Raw genomic sequence first — 18,224 nt, 5'->3', positions numbered from 1 at the left:
CCTCAAAACTCCAGTTCATGAGTCTAAAAATTGGATTTTCAAAGGTAATGATCATCTTAAAAAATAAATAAATAATAAAGTTAGAGAACATTTGTGGTATGGGTAGGAGTCACATTCATCCTCCATGAGAGTCTGGAGCTTTCATCATGAGATGATCCTTTTCCTTTCCTGAAATATCCTGTTGCACTCACAATCCACTTTCCAACTTTCCTGACAGCTACAGATAAGCAGTTTACAAGCAACAGTCTTTATCTCAACACACAGATGGTTTGAATCCTAGAACAGCTTCACCCTGCAGAATCAGTTGGGCAGACAGTGTATAAAAATAATTCAATAGTGTAATTAAAATCGAGATTCTAGTGCATATGCTCAAGGAATCAACTTCATATTTTTTATCAGGCAACCTGAACTTTGACAAGTTCCAGAATCTTACTAGACATTGTCTTAACATAGTCCAAATATGTGAGCATGTGTGTATTACAGTGCTTAAGTTCTAGCTACCTGAATAAAAAAATATCCCTAAGCTCCACTAGTTAAAAACGTACGTGTACAGCAGACAAGACAAGCAGCTCTCCTGGGCCTGTCTTCTGGCCATAAAAATGCAGGGCAGACATATCATCGTTATGAATTAATAGAATTCCTTCAAAAATGAGTGGAGCTCTGCTGCGTATCACCAGAAGCACTGCCAGCTCTGCCTTTCACCATGTCCAAGATTTCTGTAGGATTTTAACCATGAATGCTTCCAAGCAGTAGATTAGTGTTTCAGAATGCACAGGAGCCTCTGCTATCTCCACATAGAACAAAAGATTTTTTTTTTTACAACCTGTCCACACAATTTTTACTTGTTTTCCTTGTCTGTCTACATTGTGGTGTGATGCCCAAAACAGAAGGAACAATGAGAAGTACATGCCAACCATGTCAAGCCTTTCCAGACTGGGAGAAATCCTCCAAGTGGGAAGACACTTCAGAACAACTCTTGCTCTCCAAGAGGCAAAAGGAAAATTGGCACCAATGTCAAGTTTTCTACACAACTTCTATCACATGCAATAGCTATGCTTGCTGAAGATGTTTGTAATGAGGGGAAAAGGCATTCTGCAGTTATACCACTACAACCCAAAGATGTGTTGTGGATGCCCCATCCTTGGATGCATTTAAGGCAAAGCTGGATGTGGTTCTGGGCAGCCTGCTCCAGTGGTTGGTGACTCTGCCCATGGCACGGGGGTTGAAACTAGATGAGCTCTGAGGTCCTTTTCAACCCAGGCCTTTCTATGATTCTAGGAATGTACTGCTGTGGGTCAGAGAATCTTTAATGAACTAAGGGCACAATGTCAAATACAAACAAACCCTGAAGTACTGCCAGTTGGCATTATCCTCTCCAAAGAAGGATCTGATACATCTGACTCAAGCCATTGAGAGTCCTTCAATTTCCCCAGTACTTGGAGCTAAGACCATTTACTTCTGCTTTTCTGCTAGGAAAGATGAACTGCAATGTAAATAAGATTCTGATTTAGGACTAGTGTGTTCAAACAAAAAAACAAAACAAAACAAAAGCAAAGTCACCAATTAGTTAACCACAGAGGTACACTGAGCCAAAAGAAAGAGAGAAAGCTAAATGGTCGTGCACATGAAACTGAAATTGGATGATAACACTGAAGATGTGTAACATTACAGGATCTAACCTTCTGCTGAAGAAAGTAAAACAAAAGTAAAGAAAGAGGCTGTATTTATGTGTCTGTGTTTTCCACATGTAATGACTGATTGTTCCTTTTTTTAAAATTATTTTTTAATTTAACATAAAATAGCATGGAAAAATGACTACTGTTATAAACTTAATTTCTTACTATAAACCTGAATTCCTGGAGTGCCCCAAAATATCCAGTATTTCTTTTACTGCTGACTGACATTTTATGTGTGAAAATACTTTAACCCACAGTAAATACAACCCTGTAGAGTTGGTAAAATTCCTCCTTTACAAGCAAAAATAGATCTAGATCGTAGACTTCTGAAAATTTAAATAAAAAGAATAGAATTAAATTAGAATAAAAAGACTTTGTGAACAAACTGTCAATCAGTACCTCAAATGGTTTTACTAATGTTTTTCTTTTGCAAAGGACAAAATATGTATTTAGATGAACAGCAAGCACACATCTAGCCCCTGCTCCATCACATTTTACAAAAAACATTACACTGATAATGTAAAGGTCTCCTGAATAATGCTGTAAACAGTATTCAATTAGGATCTTGGCTTAGCTACACAATAGGTCTATAGAATCAAAGCACCAAAAAAATCCAAGAGAGTTTAATTAGTTTAATGTTTGCATGCATGTGAAGAGATGGTAAAAAGCAATTCCATGCAGACTATGGAGATTGAAGTTCAGAAAATTAAAATTTGGATATGATTTCTATAGGTATTCAAGGATGAGAATAATAACATAATGAGGGCCCTGACACAATACAGTTTCCAAAAGAGAATATTTGAAATCTAAAAAGGCATTTTCCTTTTGCTGCCAATATTTCCTCTAAAGAAAAGATCTGGGAAAAGCAGAAGTATTTCAGGATTCCTGTCTGTGTTCTTCAAAACTGTAGTAAACTCCCCACTATGTGGAAACAGCAACACACAAGTCAGTTGATCTTATGCCATCTCCTTTCTGAAGTTCTTGCTACCTGCCATCATTTCAGATTTTGTCTCTGTTTCTTAAGAGCAATAATTCACCATGTTAGCTATATTCTTTCTCTAATTCTTAAGAATCCTCAACATAATTATACATGTTGTTATATAAAAATCACACTAATGGAATGTGGAAGCTGGAATTTGGAACCCTATCGACAAAAATTACTGTGCTTTTTGTGCTTGATATAATGGACTGGCAGCCTCCATGACTGGGGTAGCTGACACCTGGCATTTCATCAGCCCGCACCGCTTTACATTGCAGTTTCAAACTTCAGGTTAGAGAGAGAGAGAAGCGATGGGGAGAGGATCAGAACCCAGCAGTTTACAGAGGAATTAAGTGCTCTTTTCAAATAAGTGTCTCAGTGGCCTCTAGCCTTTTAAAAGCAGCAAATAGACTGATATTACAATTAGCACAGAATGGTTATGGAGTAGAAATGAGGAGTTTAAATGTCACAAGCATTTTAAATAAATTTTGCAATGACTAAATAAACTAAATCTCATTTGCACTGACACCCATTTATGGCATGCTAAGTAGCATGCTTTATTACCTCCTCACCTATCCAACTGCCCTTGCAGCCGATCTCTTCTATCAGAAAAATTCTAGTTATTGGAAAAAAGTTCTGATGGATTTCAGGAAAATCTGACAGGATTTACTGGTTAGAAGTCTGTGGTGACTTTAAATCCTTTTAAGTATGGCAGACATGAAACTATTGATCAATAAACAAAACAGTACAAGTATTGCAGATCTGTGGGTATGTTATGACCTTTTGTGGTGTAATTAAATAACCTACTGGAACTTCTTAATACTGGAACATCTGAAATCAATTATACTACATGAGTTTTTACTGGGCTCCACTAAGAAAACCTCAAAAAGAGACCTAAAACAGATGTATTGCTCTGAATAGTGCTTCCAAGCCAGCATTCAAATAAAATGAACATGCATAGCCCTGCAGGGAGATATGAACAAGACAATCAGAGCTATCTTCAATTTTATCCTTCCTTAATGATGGCAAATACCCCCACTAATGGAGAATAAAATTGTATAAATATGTTTATTCTATAGGAATGTGAAGTAAATGGTTTATGTGATTATTTTCATCCTTGGTTGTTCAACAGATTTTCACTGAGCTCAGCATTAAGAATTTATGATTAGTGACTTAGGCCTCAACTGACGATGTTAATACCATCAACTTCGGTATATGCAAAAATTGGCTTGTTATGAATATTCATTATTTGATTCAAGTTCACTGTTTTGTTGAACATTCCCAAACAGTGGGTTTATCTGTTAAAAATTCATGGTAAGTGAATGCAATTCTTCTGTAGGCACACTCAGTACTAATTGGTTTACAAATATTGAAGAAAGAAAATATCCAAATGAAGTGAAAGGAAGGCTCAGCGTAATAAACACAGCCTATTTGATTCCACACAAGTCCTATTTTGGATGTTTCAGGATGCACTGGTAAAGTGAGACCACTGAAAATCAGACCTCACATCACAGTGTTTTACCCTTAAAAACACTAATTGCAATTATTTCATTCATGATGATAACCCCCAAATTGCATGAAGTATTTCTAAATGGAATGGAATAAAGGAGAACAAAGAAGCAAGTTCACCTGTAACAACTGAGGTCTAATGGGTAGGTTTGTTCTTCTGAAGGATTAATAAAACTGCAACAGAATCTGTGAGACAACTTAAGTCATTAAAAAACTGTGACAAAGCTGCTCTTTGAATATCTGTCTCCAGCCTGGCAACACAGGTCTGTTTTCCTAACAGCAGCCAGAACTTAACCTTTCTGACTAGGGTGTCCTGAGGAAACCTGCTAGCATGTATTTGTCTCTCTGGGTTTATATACGTTCTATTTGCTTTTCCAAAACAGACTGAAGAAATACTGGTACTAGAAGGTTTTAAAAGATGTAGTCCTTCCTGCAGTCCAATTGGCATCTCCACAATCTGTATAAGCCAACTCCACAATCTGTATCAGCAGTCTGGAAAGTGCGAATGAAGTGACACTTACAAAAGAGGCCCAGAAATGATACAGTGACCTTATAAAGGGCTCCGCTGCCCTCAGTGGTTCTGGGGCTCCAGAACATTCCCGAGGGTTCTGGAGGGATCCCCAGTGCCCTTCTGCTGCTGTGACCTGTGCCACAGCTCATGGTACCCACCCAAGTCAGCACTGAGCACCACGGCGCATCCCCGCTGAATACCAAAATAGTGTTACTGCGCTAGTAATAAAACAAGCCACTGTTCTTGGACATAAACATGAAACCAAATCACATTATTATTCTTAGAGCAACAGTTCAAAATCCAAATGGGTGAATAATGATACCTGAATCTGCCATTTTAAACAAGCATTTAAGAACTGCACATACTGCTTTGGGGAAAGAGAATTCCAGAACAAAGGTAATCATACTGAAAAGGTACAAACATAATTGTGTGACTGTAAAACTAAATTTACTGTAATTTAAAGCTGATTTTAAGCTTTGGTCTTCAAAGATACATTAAGTGCCTGAATAAACATCAATTTTACCCTCAGATTTGCATAAATAACACCATATGTGGTATCTTGCAATGCAAGAAGTAGATTTTTAGAGTATAAATGTAACCATGTAACTGCTAACACTACAGTAAATGTAAATTGGTAATGAGAAACACAGTGGAATCAGGCAACAAACTCAGGTAAATAGCGATGAGTATCTCTACAAACCTGCAGGATTTCCCTTCTCGAGCAGCTAATGAAGCATGGTACTGAAATGTTTCTTTATACTACACCTCAACATCAGTTTGTGCTACAGGAGATAAAAACTCTACCAGAATTCCACAAAAAATTTCTAAGAATATTCAAAGCATGTTTGTTTTTTTTTAAGGGCTTTAGAAGTCATACAGTACTGAAAGTTCTGCAGAGACCCCACTGTGAGAGCACTTACTGAATCTATGTTTGTCATAAAACAACAGTGAGGAAAAAATATGATATTTGTCTAATACACCTCACGGGTCACTCTTTGGGAAAGAGGTCAAATCCAGACAAAACGCTTCAGCTCACTTTGAAAATCAGTAAGATAGCTGTACAACAAGGATGTCAGCAAGGCAAAAGGTGAGAATTCACAAACACACACAGAAAAGGCCTCCTCTTCCTACCTTGTTTCTGCAGCTTCCTGTGACCACTAAGCCTAAGGGCCATTAGCAGCCCTTCTCTGCAAGAGCTGGGGTATGCTGCATGGAGAGAAATCACCCTGCTCCCTCAGGAGCAATCACTGCTGCCCTGCACTGGCAAAGTTTGCATCATTAGGAAATATTCCTCCCTGCTTTTTAGTTTCCAGGGAGCACCAAAATTCCACGCTGGCAGTACCTCTACATCCCATGCTGAAAGAAGCAGACCCACTGCTAATTATGCAGATATACCATTGTGCAGCTTTTTAAATAGGAACAGATGGGGAGGAGTTCCCCTCTCCACACACATTTCCTTCTGAATGTTCTCATTAAGATACTAAGCTTAAGGAGTGATATTTTATTAGTTACTCATTGTTGGTTTTCTCCTAAACAATATACTATGAAGTTATTAAGAGTGAAACAGAGAAAGACAATCTACTGAGTTCTGTGGTCCTACCCAGAGAGTAACAGCTATATTTTAAGACCATTTGACCTCACTTAAACAAATAAATCTGCTTCCTCCTTACAGCTTCCTGTCTGCATTAAGCAGCAGGAAGCTAACATATTTTCATTATTTTGTATCTCAGCTGCAGTTTCAGAGTATAATTCAGAAACTAGATCTTCAACAAAGATTTGGATCTATCCAGAATTTTCTTAAATTCAGTTTCAGTTTATTTAGCCAGAAATTACTCTCTTGCCTCAGCTTCAGATTGATACAACTCTTAGTGGACTTTAACTGATTTAATGCAGAATTAAAAAATAAGGTGCTACTGAAGGCATGAACTCATGAACCCTCTACTTCAGTTTGCAAAGCTTTACAGATGTGCTAATGCAAGTGAGAAAACACTCCGTGGCTTGACATAACTGATCAAGATGTAGATTAATTTCAACGTCAAGAAGTAAAGAGCAGATAGAAGAAAAATCAAGGAGCGATGATTCAACTCACGAAAGAGAAAAATGAAATTAAAACATTATCCTAAGGGAGCTTAGGAGAGAGGGAGCAGAGAAGTTCAAATAGAGAAAGAGGCCAAAAAGAGGCCATGAAACATCTGAGCAGGGCAAAGAAGCATCATTTGATCCAAGCAAGGTCTGGAAGGCTCTGAGGTTTACTGAGGATATGACAGCACACACACAAACAGATGCTTCTCTGCTAGTTAAGGGAATATAAACAGTTCCCAGGCATCAAAGTGCAAGTAGTATTTCATCTTTCATCAAATCTTTGCTCCCCTCTCTCCTGTCATAGCAATGTGGCAGCAAATTGCAAGGTTATAGAGGAGAGAGAGAGGGGAGATACACGTTTTCCTATTTGCAGCTCATCAGCTGAGGCACTCACGTTCTGGTGCCAGGCTAGCCCATTCCACAACATATTGGCTTTTTTAGGAGCCTGCAGTACCATGTACTTCCAAGAGTTCTTTGAAACAAAGCAGCTGCACGGGGGGAAGTGCATTCTTGTAGATTTCTTTGGGAACAGATAGCTTTAAGGCCCAGATCCAGGCAGGCTGCACCATCAAGGGTGCCTCTGGAGGAGAGATTCCTGTACAAGGAGACAGCTTGCTGAAGAGCCAGCCAGAAGGCTCCGGTGTGCAACAGGACTGCCAGGAGTACGCAGTGCTCTCCCCAGTGCTGAGGGGCCAGCCAGTCCCAACTGTGCTTGGTCCTGCTAATGACCCTTCCCCTGCTTCCTCAGAAACACAAATCCAATTAGACATATTTGCAAACCTTTCTTCAGGCAACTACACATTATTTAATCCTACACATTAACCTACAGTTCTCAGTCAAATGCTCATGGGCATGAACAAGTGAGATCTGGAATAGCTTTTCTACTACACCCCATTTGCCTGCAAGTGCCATTTGAATTAATATTTTTATAATTTACATGCTCAAGCTGAACAGTATTTTTTGAAAAAATTTCTCTTCAGTTTACACAGGTACATTGGCACGTATCTCTGATTGCAGCAGTGCTACATTGAGAGACCTTGTACATAGTGCTAATAAACCTGACTGTACAGGACGGACAGCACTGTATCCAGAAGGAAACAAGAAACCTGGGTTCCTGCTGTAGCACATCTCTGTCACTGTTCTGCTTCTTCTTTTCCAGCTTACATTATTCCTTGCTCTGTAGCATTCAAAATTCATTTCAGAAGCAATGTTTGTCATAAAAGGATAAAAAACTTAAAAAATGTGTTCTAGCATAGGATCCAAAGAACAACCAGAAGTTGTTGAACAGGGTTATTTTTCTACTCTCCCTACATTATTTCATTCTCCTCTTTCTGCTCTGAAATACGCAGCAGTACAAGTTTTGAACCGGAATACTCTGATAAAGCCCATTTTATAGTGGAAGAAAAGTTGAGATTTCTCTTCTTCCGTAATGTATTCCCACTGGCATAAAAATACAAGTACTTGAAATGCTGAGCATGTATTAAAACAAAGTAGTTCAGTACACTGTACTTCAGCACTTCCCAAGTATGATGCAAAGAAGCTTTCACTGCCAGCTAGAGGGTAGTTACAGTGATTCATATAATCTTAAACTGTATAAAATTCTTTTGCAGCAGGACAAGTTCAGTCCACCATTCACCTTCTGTCCTAGTGTGACTTCATAGTCAAACAGGAACAAATTAAGCTGTAAAAATCGGGAATAAGACCTGCAATAAGGAGCGGAGAAGATTTACACTCTCTTTAAACTGACTATCCATGTAGGTTTTTTGTGGAAGCAGTAGATACGAAGCTGAGTTCTCTGCTAAATCCTCCACTAAAACGAGCTCTTCCAATGTACTGCTTTTTCAGTATGTGTGATTTCCCAGATGATGGCTAAGGGATAGAGTTTATGAACTGTCTCACTGGAAGCTTCTTTCCTTTAATTTTCATTACTATATGCTTTAATAAAAAGCAGGCCAATTTTGAGAGTTCTCTTTTACAGTCTTGGTCCAACATGCAGCTGTTAAATAACCTTTTCTCTTTCAGAAGCCACAGGCTGCACAGAAAACTCCATTTTGATGGGTTCTGTCCAGATTAGATTCATGTTCAGCAATTATTATCTCCTCTCCTGATTTAAACCATTTTTTTTCTTTCAGATCACTAAATCATAAATCTAAATAACTGAACTCATGCCCCATCTGAAACTTCATTTTGTAAGACGGACATGCTCTAGTTACATCTTTGGTAAAATGAGTTTCTGCTAATAGCTCTATCAATTATTCCCTTATTTTTAACCTTCCCCTGCCAAGATTGTTAGATTTCTAAATTATTCTTTTAGCTGAGCCTTTTATGTTTTTTGTTTGTTTGTTTGTTTGTTTTCTCCAAAACTGCACAGAAGATGCTCAGCCCTCCTAAAAATCATGCCACAAAAATCACTGGTGCACAACTTCATTTTCCGTGTGCCCATAACACTTCCTGCAACCTCCAGGGCTGGACATGAATTTACCAGCTATGATACACTGAAGCTTGGGATCAAACATTTCTTCTCAAAGTAGAGCCAGTTCTCTCTTTGTTACATGTATATGAACTTACACACAAAAGAGTCAACCCATGCATCAAGAGGAAACTACTTTAGGGAGTGGACACATAGATGGCAACAGTCAAATAAGCAAAAACAAGTTCACAACAGCAGAACAAATCCTTGAGACATCTGTTATGCAATTCTTATATTTACTCTCCTTTGAAAGACTTTTGTGTTTACAAACATACCTAACAATTAGTCAAATCAGCTACCAAAATATATGGGTAGGTGTTTTACTGTAGTATCAGATATGGTACATTTAAGTACAGTGCAACTTCCCTACCAACAAAATTCTGTCTTCATGTCTGAGTTCAGGGCCTTTGGGGCTTTCTATGCTAAAGCTTAGTATATGCTATGCTGCTTTTATTTATTTTGTTTGGCTAATGTACAGGCCTTTAATTTAAAACACGCATTAGGAGGGATCCCCTTCAGACACTTACATAGGCTTGGCAATAATACAGCTGCTGAGTGCTGACCTGCTACACACTCCGTGCTTGCTTCCTGTCTGATTCAGGTCAGTGTTCCCAACTGTAATTTTTAGTGAAAGAAGTGACCATAACTGTACCTCTTCCTTTCCTATTTCACACTGCTTTCATCCATTTGGCTTATTTCTTAAGCCCACAGTATGTTAGGGTAGCCTGACTGCTGTCACCACCAGTAGGTCTGGATAACATACCAGTGGTGTGTACTTCAGTGCATCTTGTAGCACACAAAGTAGCACACAGGCTTTAGGTCTGCAAATTTTACCATTTTGTCTGCCAAACTATCTCCAAACTTATGACTGATATCTTCCGTTCTTTTGCACAGCATACATACTTTTATGTCTTTCCTCTGCCAGATCTTTTCAGTAAAATTTAGAGATTTCTTTTTCCAACTTTTCTAATTTTTTTTTTCCAGTTTTCTATCACAAAAGCCAAGTGCAGATCTGGAGACTTGACGAATAGGCCTAATATATAGACACATGGTTTGCGAGTCGGCCATCGGCTTCATTTATATACAAGGAAACTTCTAGACAGTGAAATGCTTTGGTTCCTGAAGAATCCTCCTTCAGTCCCTGGGATCAAATCTGCCCCTGCCATTCCTTAATCTAATCATTTATGATCTGACTCAGATTAGCATTTTCTATTTCCTTCCCTTTATATTCCAGTCAGCTGTACAGCTCTTCCCCTGAGAAACACCAAATTATCTCCACTTAGCTGATTTCATTGTTGATATCATTGCCAATACTGAAGGAAAAGAATAATAATTTGAGAACTGAATTATGAACTGGAATCCAATAATTCACATAAAGCCGAGAAAAACAACAACTTGATCTATTATTACACAGTTTAGCTACGTTAAAAATAAAACAGCATTGCTACGGAGTGGCACTCAAATACAACACAGTCATTTTCCGTTCCCTGTTTTTATGTTAGCATCAATACAAAGTCAGCAGCTGATAGAGAAACTAATTGGTATCATTACCAGAGCAGACAAAGTCCTTTTTCTGCACCTCCGCCACAAGGAAGCCCCGCAGGCTGACGGGCGCCAGGCAGAAGGTGAACTGCCCGATGGTGCGTCGCTGCCGCAGCCAGTCGGACAGCCAGGCCAGGTGGCAGTCGCAGTGCAGGAAGTTGGAGTGCAGCCGCCTACAACACAGGGAAGCGCCCCAACGTTACCAGCGGGGTTTGAACAGAAGACACAACACACAGCAAACAATGACAAGGCTGCCTGCCTCTTCGCCGCAGTGGAGCAAGGAGCAGTGAAGGTCATTGGCTCCTCCAGCTCAGTCAGGTCTGGACTGCCTACTTTGCCGTAGTGTACACAGAAACATCTGCATAAAAATTTGAACTGTTTCTCATAATTGTGTAAGCATGACCGTTCTGGAGAAAAGAAGATACTGAATTTAAGAGGCCTCCAAGCAATCATTTTGCCCGTGACTTCATTTCAGAAATAACTGCATGAGTGAGATAGATTTGAGCGAATTTAAGGGATGCCTTCTACAAACAAGAGGATCAGGTTGAAAAAACAGATGACAGGGAATTCACTCCTCCTCTCTCTCTTTTAAATGAACAAGAAATAGTGATTAAACAAGAACAAATCAAAGATCTGCAGGGGCTATTGATACCCCACGTGTTCCCCTGCTGCCTGTACAATTCACCAATTTACTGCGGCAATTTAACACAAGTATTCAGAATCCAGACAGGGCTCGTGGTGAATGAAGGCCCAGGGCAGTGCAGCCCCACAGCTCCCTCCAGCCCACCTCATGCCTGGCACTGCAGACTTCCAGAAGCACAATCACACTGGGAGAAAATAAGTCTGCAACATCATGATGCATTCAGAGTGAATTTGGTATTTTTAATAGCTACCAAATTTCAGGTCAAAACAAAGGTTCAAGGTGTTAATTATTTCATTCTTCATAATGAGTCATATATTTGCAGTGTTATAGCAGTGCTGAAATGATAAAAAAGATTGAAAATGCTGTCACAAATGGTTAGACAAAGCATTATTCACTAATATTGCAGGCATTACACACGAAAAAGACAACCAGTAGAGAAGGTGGCTATCAGTCTGTGAACCCCTCCTGCTGCCCAGCCCCAGTGTGGGTTGGCCAAGAGGCCCCAGTCTGCCAGGGTGGGCAGCCACAGCTCTGGTGCAGACCTGGGACTGAGTTTGCTCTGTGGAGATGGAAAGCATGAGACTCCTGGGAGCCCTGTGAAGTGTAATTTTTTAGAAGGTTGGCTACAAGACGGGTTGTTTTTTTTTTTTTTTAGAGATCATAAAGTTATTTAATCAGCACTGTACTAAGTTAGATTTCTATTAAAATGTATTTCTATTAATCTGTCTGGAACACTTTGTGTCGAGTGAAGCAAATAAATACATTTACAATGAAAGGAAAACAATGTCTAATCAGAAATTATCCTAGGTACAGCGATGCTGCTCTAACCACTAGAGCAAGCATTTCATTTGCATGTTCAGAGTGTTATCCCTTCCCACCATGGCAGTCACCAGTGATGGTGTGAGCCACCTTCCTTCAGCAGCTGGAATGTGGCCCACCCCATGCCACTCCCAGCATCCCGGGTATGGTAGGCAGGAGAGAGTACCACATTTGCTTTTCACAAAAGGGGCAACTTCCCAGTTCAGTGAGTTGTTGAGGTTTGTTTTGTTTTTCCTCTCATTAAATGTGTATAATTAGTTTTTGGGTTCTCCAGTCTTAGCAGTGTGAACTGCCACCCTCTCACCAGTTCCTCTGGTGGGAGCCATAGCAGAGCTCCACCTTTCTGCTCAACATTTCTACAGTCTGCTTTTGAGGGGAGCTCAGCCTGTCAGGCTTACAGGGCAGCCTACCAGAATATATTTGCTAATAATTATATTAATGAGTATACCCACAACTAGTATGGTATGCCAAACGTGAATATGAAAAGCACTGAAGTGATTCAGGACATTTTCAGTTTACCATTTAATAAAAAAATAAATGAATTTACACAGTTCCCTATCTCAGCAGTCACTCAAAGTGCAGAGATGATGGGATGCTTATCATTAAGCAAATAAGTACGAGGGACATGCTTTAATACAAATAAAGCTGTTTCAAGCAAAGGAAAGCAGATCAATAAAAACTAATTCCTGTCACTTCCAATCAAGGTTAAAACATCAATGAAACTTAGCACAAGAAAAGACAAGACAGTTAAATATAAAATGTTGGCACAGGAGAGTTGATTGTCTTAAAGAATGCTTCATGTGCTTCAAATCTGACTGGCTTTTTTTTTTTTTTCCTGTTCCTGTTTTCACGTTCAAGTTGAATATGCTCTTTATTTTTCCTGCTCTGTTCTTAAACGAGCAGATTGTTTTGAGAGCCATGAGAAAAAAGGTATTTATCCCCAAAAGCACCACAGCAAAGGCAGCTGTGGCACAGGCAGCCCCAAATGTCCTGCTAATGGATCTCAATGGAGTGTAAAATAGATATATAGGGAAAACACTATCTGCACTGCGCCGAGCTTTAGCTAGAGAAGAAGAAGGGCTTGTCCCTGCTTGAGTTAACATCCAGACTAGGGATTCTCAACAAGATCTTCTAAAAGTATGCCTAAATGTGAAGCTTTCTGAGAAGGCAGGAAGGCGGCTGATCATTTAAGCAAAGCGTGGAGCTGTAAATGACCCATCTGACCTGAATTTGCATCCACAGCAAAGAGATTAAACAGTGGATGTTATTCAGCCATTGTGCCTCAGATAGGTATTTCATTTCATAAAAACTGCTCCTTGAGGCTTTGTATTAATGTGGGAGAAACATATTACTAAGTGAAATAAAGCCCAGGAAACTAGAAAAATACTACAATTTCCCTCCCTCCAGATATCTTCATAGAAATACTTCTTATAGGTGAATAAAAGCTGATGCATTTTATGCCTGCTAAGATCCACATTAACTCTCTGTTACTCTCCATTTCAACACAACTTGGTTAAACCTAAACAGCACTGACCTAAAATTTAAAAAGAAGATATTCAGAAAATATTATAAAGCTTAGCAAACTTGCTTTACCAGTAATTATAATTAATGAAGTATTATTTGTGAGATGTTATGACTCAGAGACATAAAAAGATTTTAAATAGGAAGAAGCAGAAGAAATTAGGAAATACTACTTGACTCCTTTTCTTCTATATATACTAATTGCTATTTTGATGACTTTTCTTTGACTCTGTTCTAACAGATGGAGTGAAACACAGAAAATTAAAACATTTTATTGAATTTCCACCTGCCCATGCAGGTTTTGTAATCTCAACACTGTACTCCTGGAAAGGATACTGCATGTTATTTGGTAGTCTTTGGAGACTAAAACATGCCACTTGATATTGATGAAACTACCTTCACAGAACATAAGGTGAATGAATACAAATGCAAGTTTGTAAAGGTGCCCTTTTAGCCACAGACCCTAAATTAAATTTCCAGCAAATCCTTTTAGAGTGGGTCAGCATTCATGTTCTATAAAATGTGGCTCTCAGAATTCAATATAAAAGCTTCCCTTTATAAATCCTATTTATGACTTCCTTCCTTTTTTTTTCTCTTTTTTTTTTTTCTTCTTCCCTTAATTACAGCAGAGAAGGATTAGTCAGCGTAAGCCTCCAGGGAGCAATATACAAAGCCATCTCCGAAATTAAACTAAAAGGAAAATGGCAGAACACATTGAGCTCTGGTAACAGACAAGACTGATTGATCTGCAGAAGCCAAGCAAATTTTCTGGACCACTGTAGTTGAAGGAGAAAAGACAAAACCCCAGGAACCTTAACCCTACCTTTATCTGCTTTATCCATTCACTTCTAAAAAAAAAAATCTAGTTCTCATTTAATTACTTACATTAATGTCCATGGATGTCACCATGTAACAAAATAAATGTAAATGAGAGGTTATCCTTCGCAGTATGACATGAGTAATGCATCTCCTTCCATTCAGCTAATTTGCCTCACGTGATTTTACATACACATGTGGTATCCTTGCCTCATTTTATTTTTCAGCTGCAGGAAAGAATGCAGGCTGTTTATTATTGGCTTTTCTTTACTTTTAAGAGTAAATGCATCTTGTTTGGTTCCAGATTTAGGAGGTCCAAAACAAAGTGACTTTCCTTAAATATGATTTATCCTGAAGCTGTGTATTTCCTAAAGGAATAATTTATTTAAAGAAAATGCTATCTCTATGGCTAAATTCCAGAGATACACAGAGTCTTATTTTACAGACTTTTTATTTTCTTCCAGTTAATCCAATCAAGGCTTTTCCAATGGAATGATGATCGGCTGTAGAAAAATTGATTTTCTGATCCCTGCCCTCCTGGCTGAGCATGGCCGTGCTGCAGGTTGAGGCCTGGCCCTCAGACAGACACATGATGACAAATATTCCAAGTGCTGGCTTACCCCATTATTATTATATTCAAAGATATTACTCACAGAGTCCTGATCTTTGGCATGTGATTGAAGCTGGTAACAGGAATGCGGGTGATGTTGTTATTGTTGAGAGTACTGTTGGGAAAAAAAATAAAAATAAGATTGAATAACAGAATGATCAATTATTTACATCTCTGCGCTAACAACACTATTCACAGAAACAAGCTGCTTCAATTCATACAATAAATCTGCTTGGCACCAGCAGTAAGCCGTGCTGACCAGTACCTCAGACGATTTGTGACATGTCAGGAAAGATATTTTTAGTGCAAATAACAAATAACTGTATAAAAATGGATGAGGGTTACTATGTGCCACATCCAAGCACTAGGGAGTACAGGAAATGAGTTTCTACCTATTATGAAAACAGACCCAGACACCTTAAGCTGCTACCATGCTGGAAAATCTGGGACTAGTTGACCGGAGATGCATCAAACTTGTGTGCCACAAGATGAAAGCTTTGGACTTGAAGTGCTCTTACTCAAAATGAGAGCTGCTGCCTTGCACAGCTTAACGCAGCCAGCTCACCCAGCCAGACAGCTCAAATGGACTTTCCAAAAGCACACGGGCGGATGGGTACCATCTCTTTGGTTTCCTTATGAAAAAAATATGTGGGAAGCAGGAGGGACTATAATAAAGCATGGCATGACCCAGGCGTGTAAGGATTCTGCTCCTTTATCAAAGCAGAGCTTAAAGAGAAAGAGCTTGAAGAGCAAATGATCTCGAGCTGCTGGTAGGGACCCCCTTAATGCTTCTTATGAAAAATGAACTGACTACATTATCGTCAGCTGTGTGTGCTGCTCCCATTTACGTAGCTCCTAATTACATCAATGACTCTCTAGCAAATTAGAAGCTATAAAGTTGATCAAGATGGCACAGGAAATGGAAAGCACTCCAACAAGGCATAATTGCCATGCTCAGGGCTTCAAATCTGCAAACACAGAGCCCATTTGCCATGAGAGCTGTGGGCAGGTCCCATCCCCTGGTGCTGCTGCAGCTGCCCAGATGAGCGTGTGTCCCCACAGTACCGCGGCACACAGCAGGTGCTGCGTTCCAGGAAGGGCCCAGAGCTCTGCAGCACTGCTGGGGTTGGAGGCAGTGCTTCTGTGTGTGCCTGTGCGTGAGGTGAAGGGAGTATCTGCTGAAGCGCCGTATTACCCACCCTTCCCTGAACTGTTTTGTTGTTCTGACAATATGCATTTACATAGGACATTTAATCAAAAGCTCTTGAAAAGGTTTTCAGAACTCAGCTAGCCTTCTTGGTCATCTGCCAAGCTAAAAACATTTTACAGTTCTGCCCAGAAATCCCTTGGCAAAACCATCATCTACAACATTAGCAGATTAAAGTTAAATTAGATTATATCACACCACCTTTGCTATTACTTGATTACTTTGTTTGGCTAATGATGTGAGATGAAAGCCTTTTGTGGACCGTCAGCCAAAACAAGCACGTACAACAGAACTTTGCAAGTGAACAAGGGTACGTTCATGTATACTTCCACACACCCAACCCTCAATATATTTATTTGCTATTTGTATCACAACCATGTTTGAAAGTTCAAGTGGGACTCGCAAATTGAATTTCTAATTGAACCAGTATTTTCTTCTGCTAACATAAAAATGTAATTCAACCCCTGCCTCAGTTGCCTGGTACATAAAAAGGAGTGATGCACTTGGTCAGAAGGCATGCACCGATAAACTACAGCTGTGCGCAAAGTCAGCTTACAAAAATTAAGTCACAGAGACATAGCTGATGTCTCAATAGGTCACACAAGGCTCTACAGGAGTTGGTGGAAGCTAGAAGAATTCAAAGGGTTTCCAGTGATTTCAGGATGCAGGCTGGATTCAGGCAGAACAGGATGTGGCAGGGATCTCCCCTCTGCCAAGGGCACAGAACACATCCCTGTCTCCCAGCACAATTCTTCATGTGTGTGTGGAAAGGTCAGTGCTTTTACTATGGTTTGATAATTCAAAAATATCGTTGAATTTCGCAAAATATTTCTGTTTAACAGACAAAGCATTATTCTAATCATATACAGCATTGCTGCTCACAAAGTATTACATGAAGGAAGCGTAGTCTTTGCCCCCAGCAAGCAAAGGGCTCCCATAATTCATCACCAAATACATAACCCTCCTTCTAAGAATCCTATGTCCGTGCTGAATTTATATACTGAATTTATATACCTTAAACAAAAGTTTCAGAGATAAATCTAACAGATAACTATTGCGCAGATGACTTCTTAATATATTATTTCCTTGATATTTAAATGTTAAATATAATGAAGGCAATAAAGCGCCTATGATAACACCAATTATTTCAGGACAAAAAGGCCAAATGCTGCAAAGGGCACTAATTGACAGTGAACTGCCAGCACTGCAGCCAAGCTGCAGCTGAAGGAATGTAACCTGCTGCTGGTTGCACAGCAGGCACTGCCCCAGCATGGAGAGAACTCTCTGGCTTCTGAACAGGGACACATCAGGGAGAGGAATGCTCCAGAGGCATTTTGCAAAGCTTTCTGTCATACACATGAAGTCTTCCTAGTAATGATTTTAATGGCACGAGTCCTGATGGGAAAGCACGCACTAGAGCAGCATCTTTAACATGAAAGGAAACATAAAGTCCGCTCCATTCATTTGCTAGCAGCTTCAAAGCCCCACTCTCATTTCTATCCCACTATGATGCAATTGTGTCAGAAAAGATGCACAAACATCAGGAAGCTCTGATAAACAGAAAACTTTCAGAATCTCCTGAGTCCTCCAGTGTTGTTTCGGGAAGCTTGTATGCTGCTGGCTTATCTCCAGCCTTGTGCCTTCCTCCTCTTCAACAGCCCAAATATTCTTGCCCCTTGCACTGTCCTGCTATTTAGAAGTCCTCTCCCTGTAATCTATTTGCATCCAAAATGCTGAATCAGGAAACTGAGGTTACATAAAATATTATTTATGCCAGCAAACTTCCCACCTTGAGCCGTGATCCTTGTCAGATCGTGCCAGCTAAGCAGAAGCAGCCTG

The 18,224-nt window shown here is 39.6% G+C and overlaps 1 protein-coding gene across 1 annotated transcript in view; it reads right to left on the bottom strand.

Annotated features, from left to right (window-relative positions):
• The window catches only part of SLIT3 (slit guidance ligand 3), a 464,100-nt gene that overhangs the window by 161,148 nt on the left and 284,728 nt on the right, over positions 1-18,224 (bottom strand). Inside the window, exons 7-8 of the mRNA XM_065734486.1 lie at positions 15,222-15,293; positions 10,779-10,942 (exon numbers count right to left, since the gene is read on the bottom strand). Coding sequence (XP_065590558.1) covers positions 10,779-10,942; positions 15,222-15,293 — 236 coding nt within the window. The remainder of the gene's footprint in view (positions 1-10,778; positions 10,943-15,221; positions 15,294-18,224) is intronic.

The sequence above is a fragment of the Cyrtonyx montezumae genome, unplaced genomic scaffold (genome assembly GCF_038088225.1).
Source record: "Cyrtonyx montezumae isolate F1298 unplaced genomic scaffold, pur_monq_1.0 scaffold_18, whole genome shotgun sequence".
NCBI lineage: Eukaryota > Metazoa > Chordata > Aves > Galliformes > Odontophoridae > Cyrtonyx > Cyrtonyx montezumae.
Note: the sequence above shows the minus strand (reverse complement) of the source record. Positions and strands in the feature narration are given on the sequence as shown.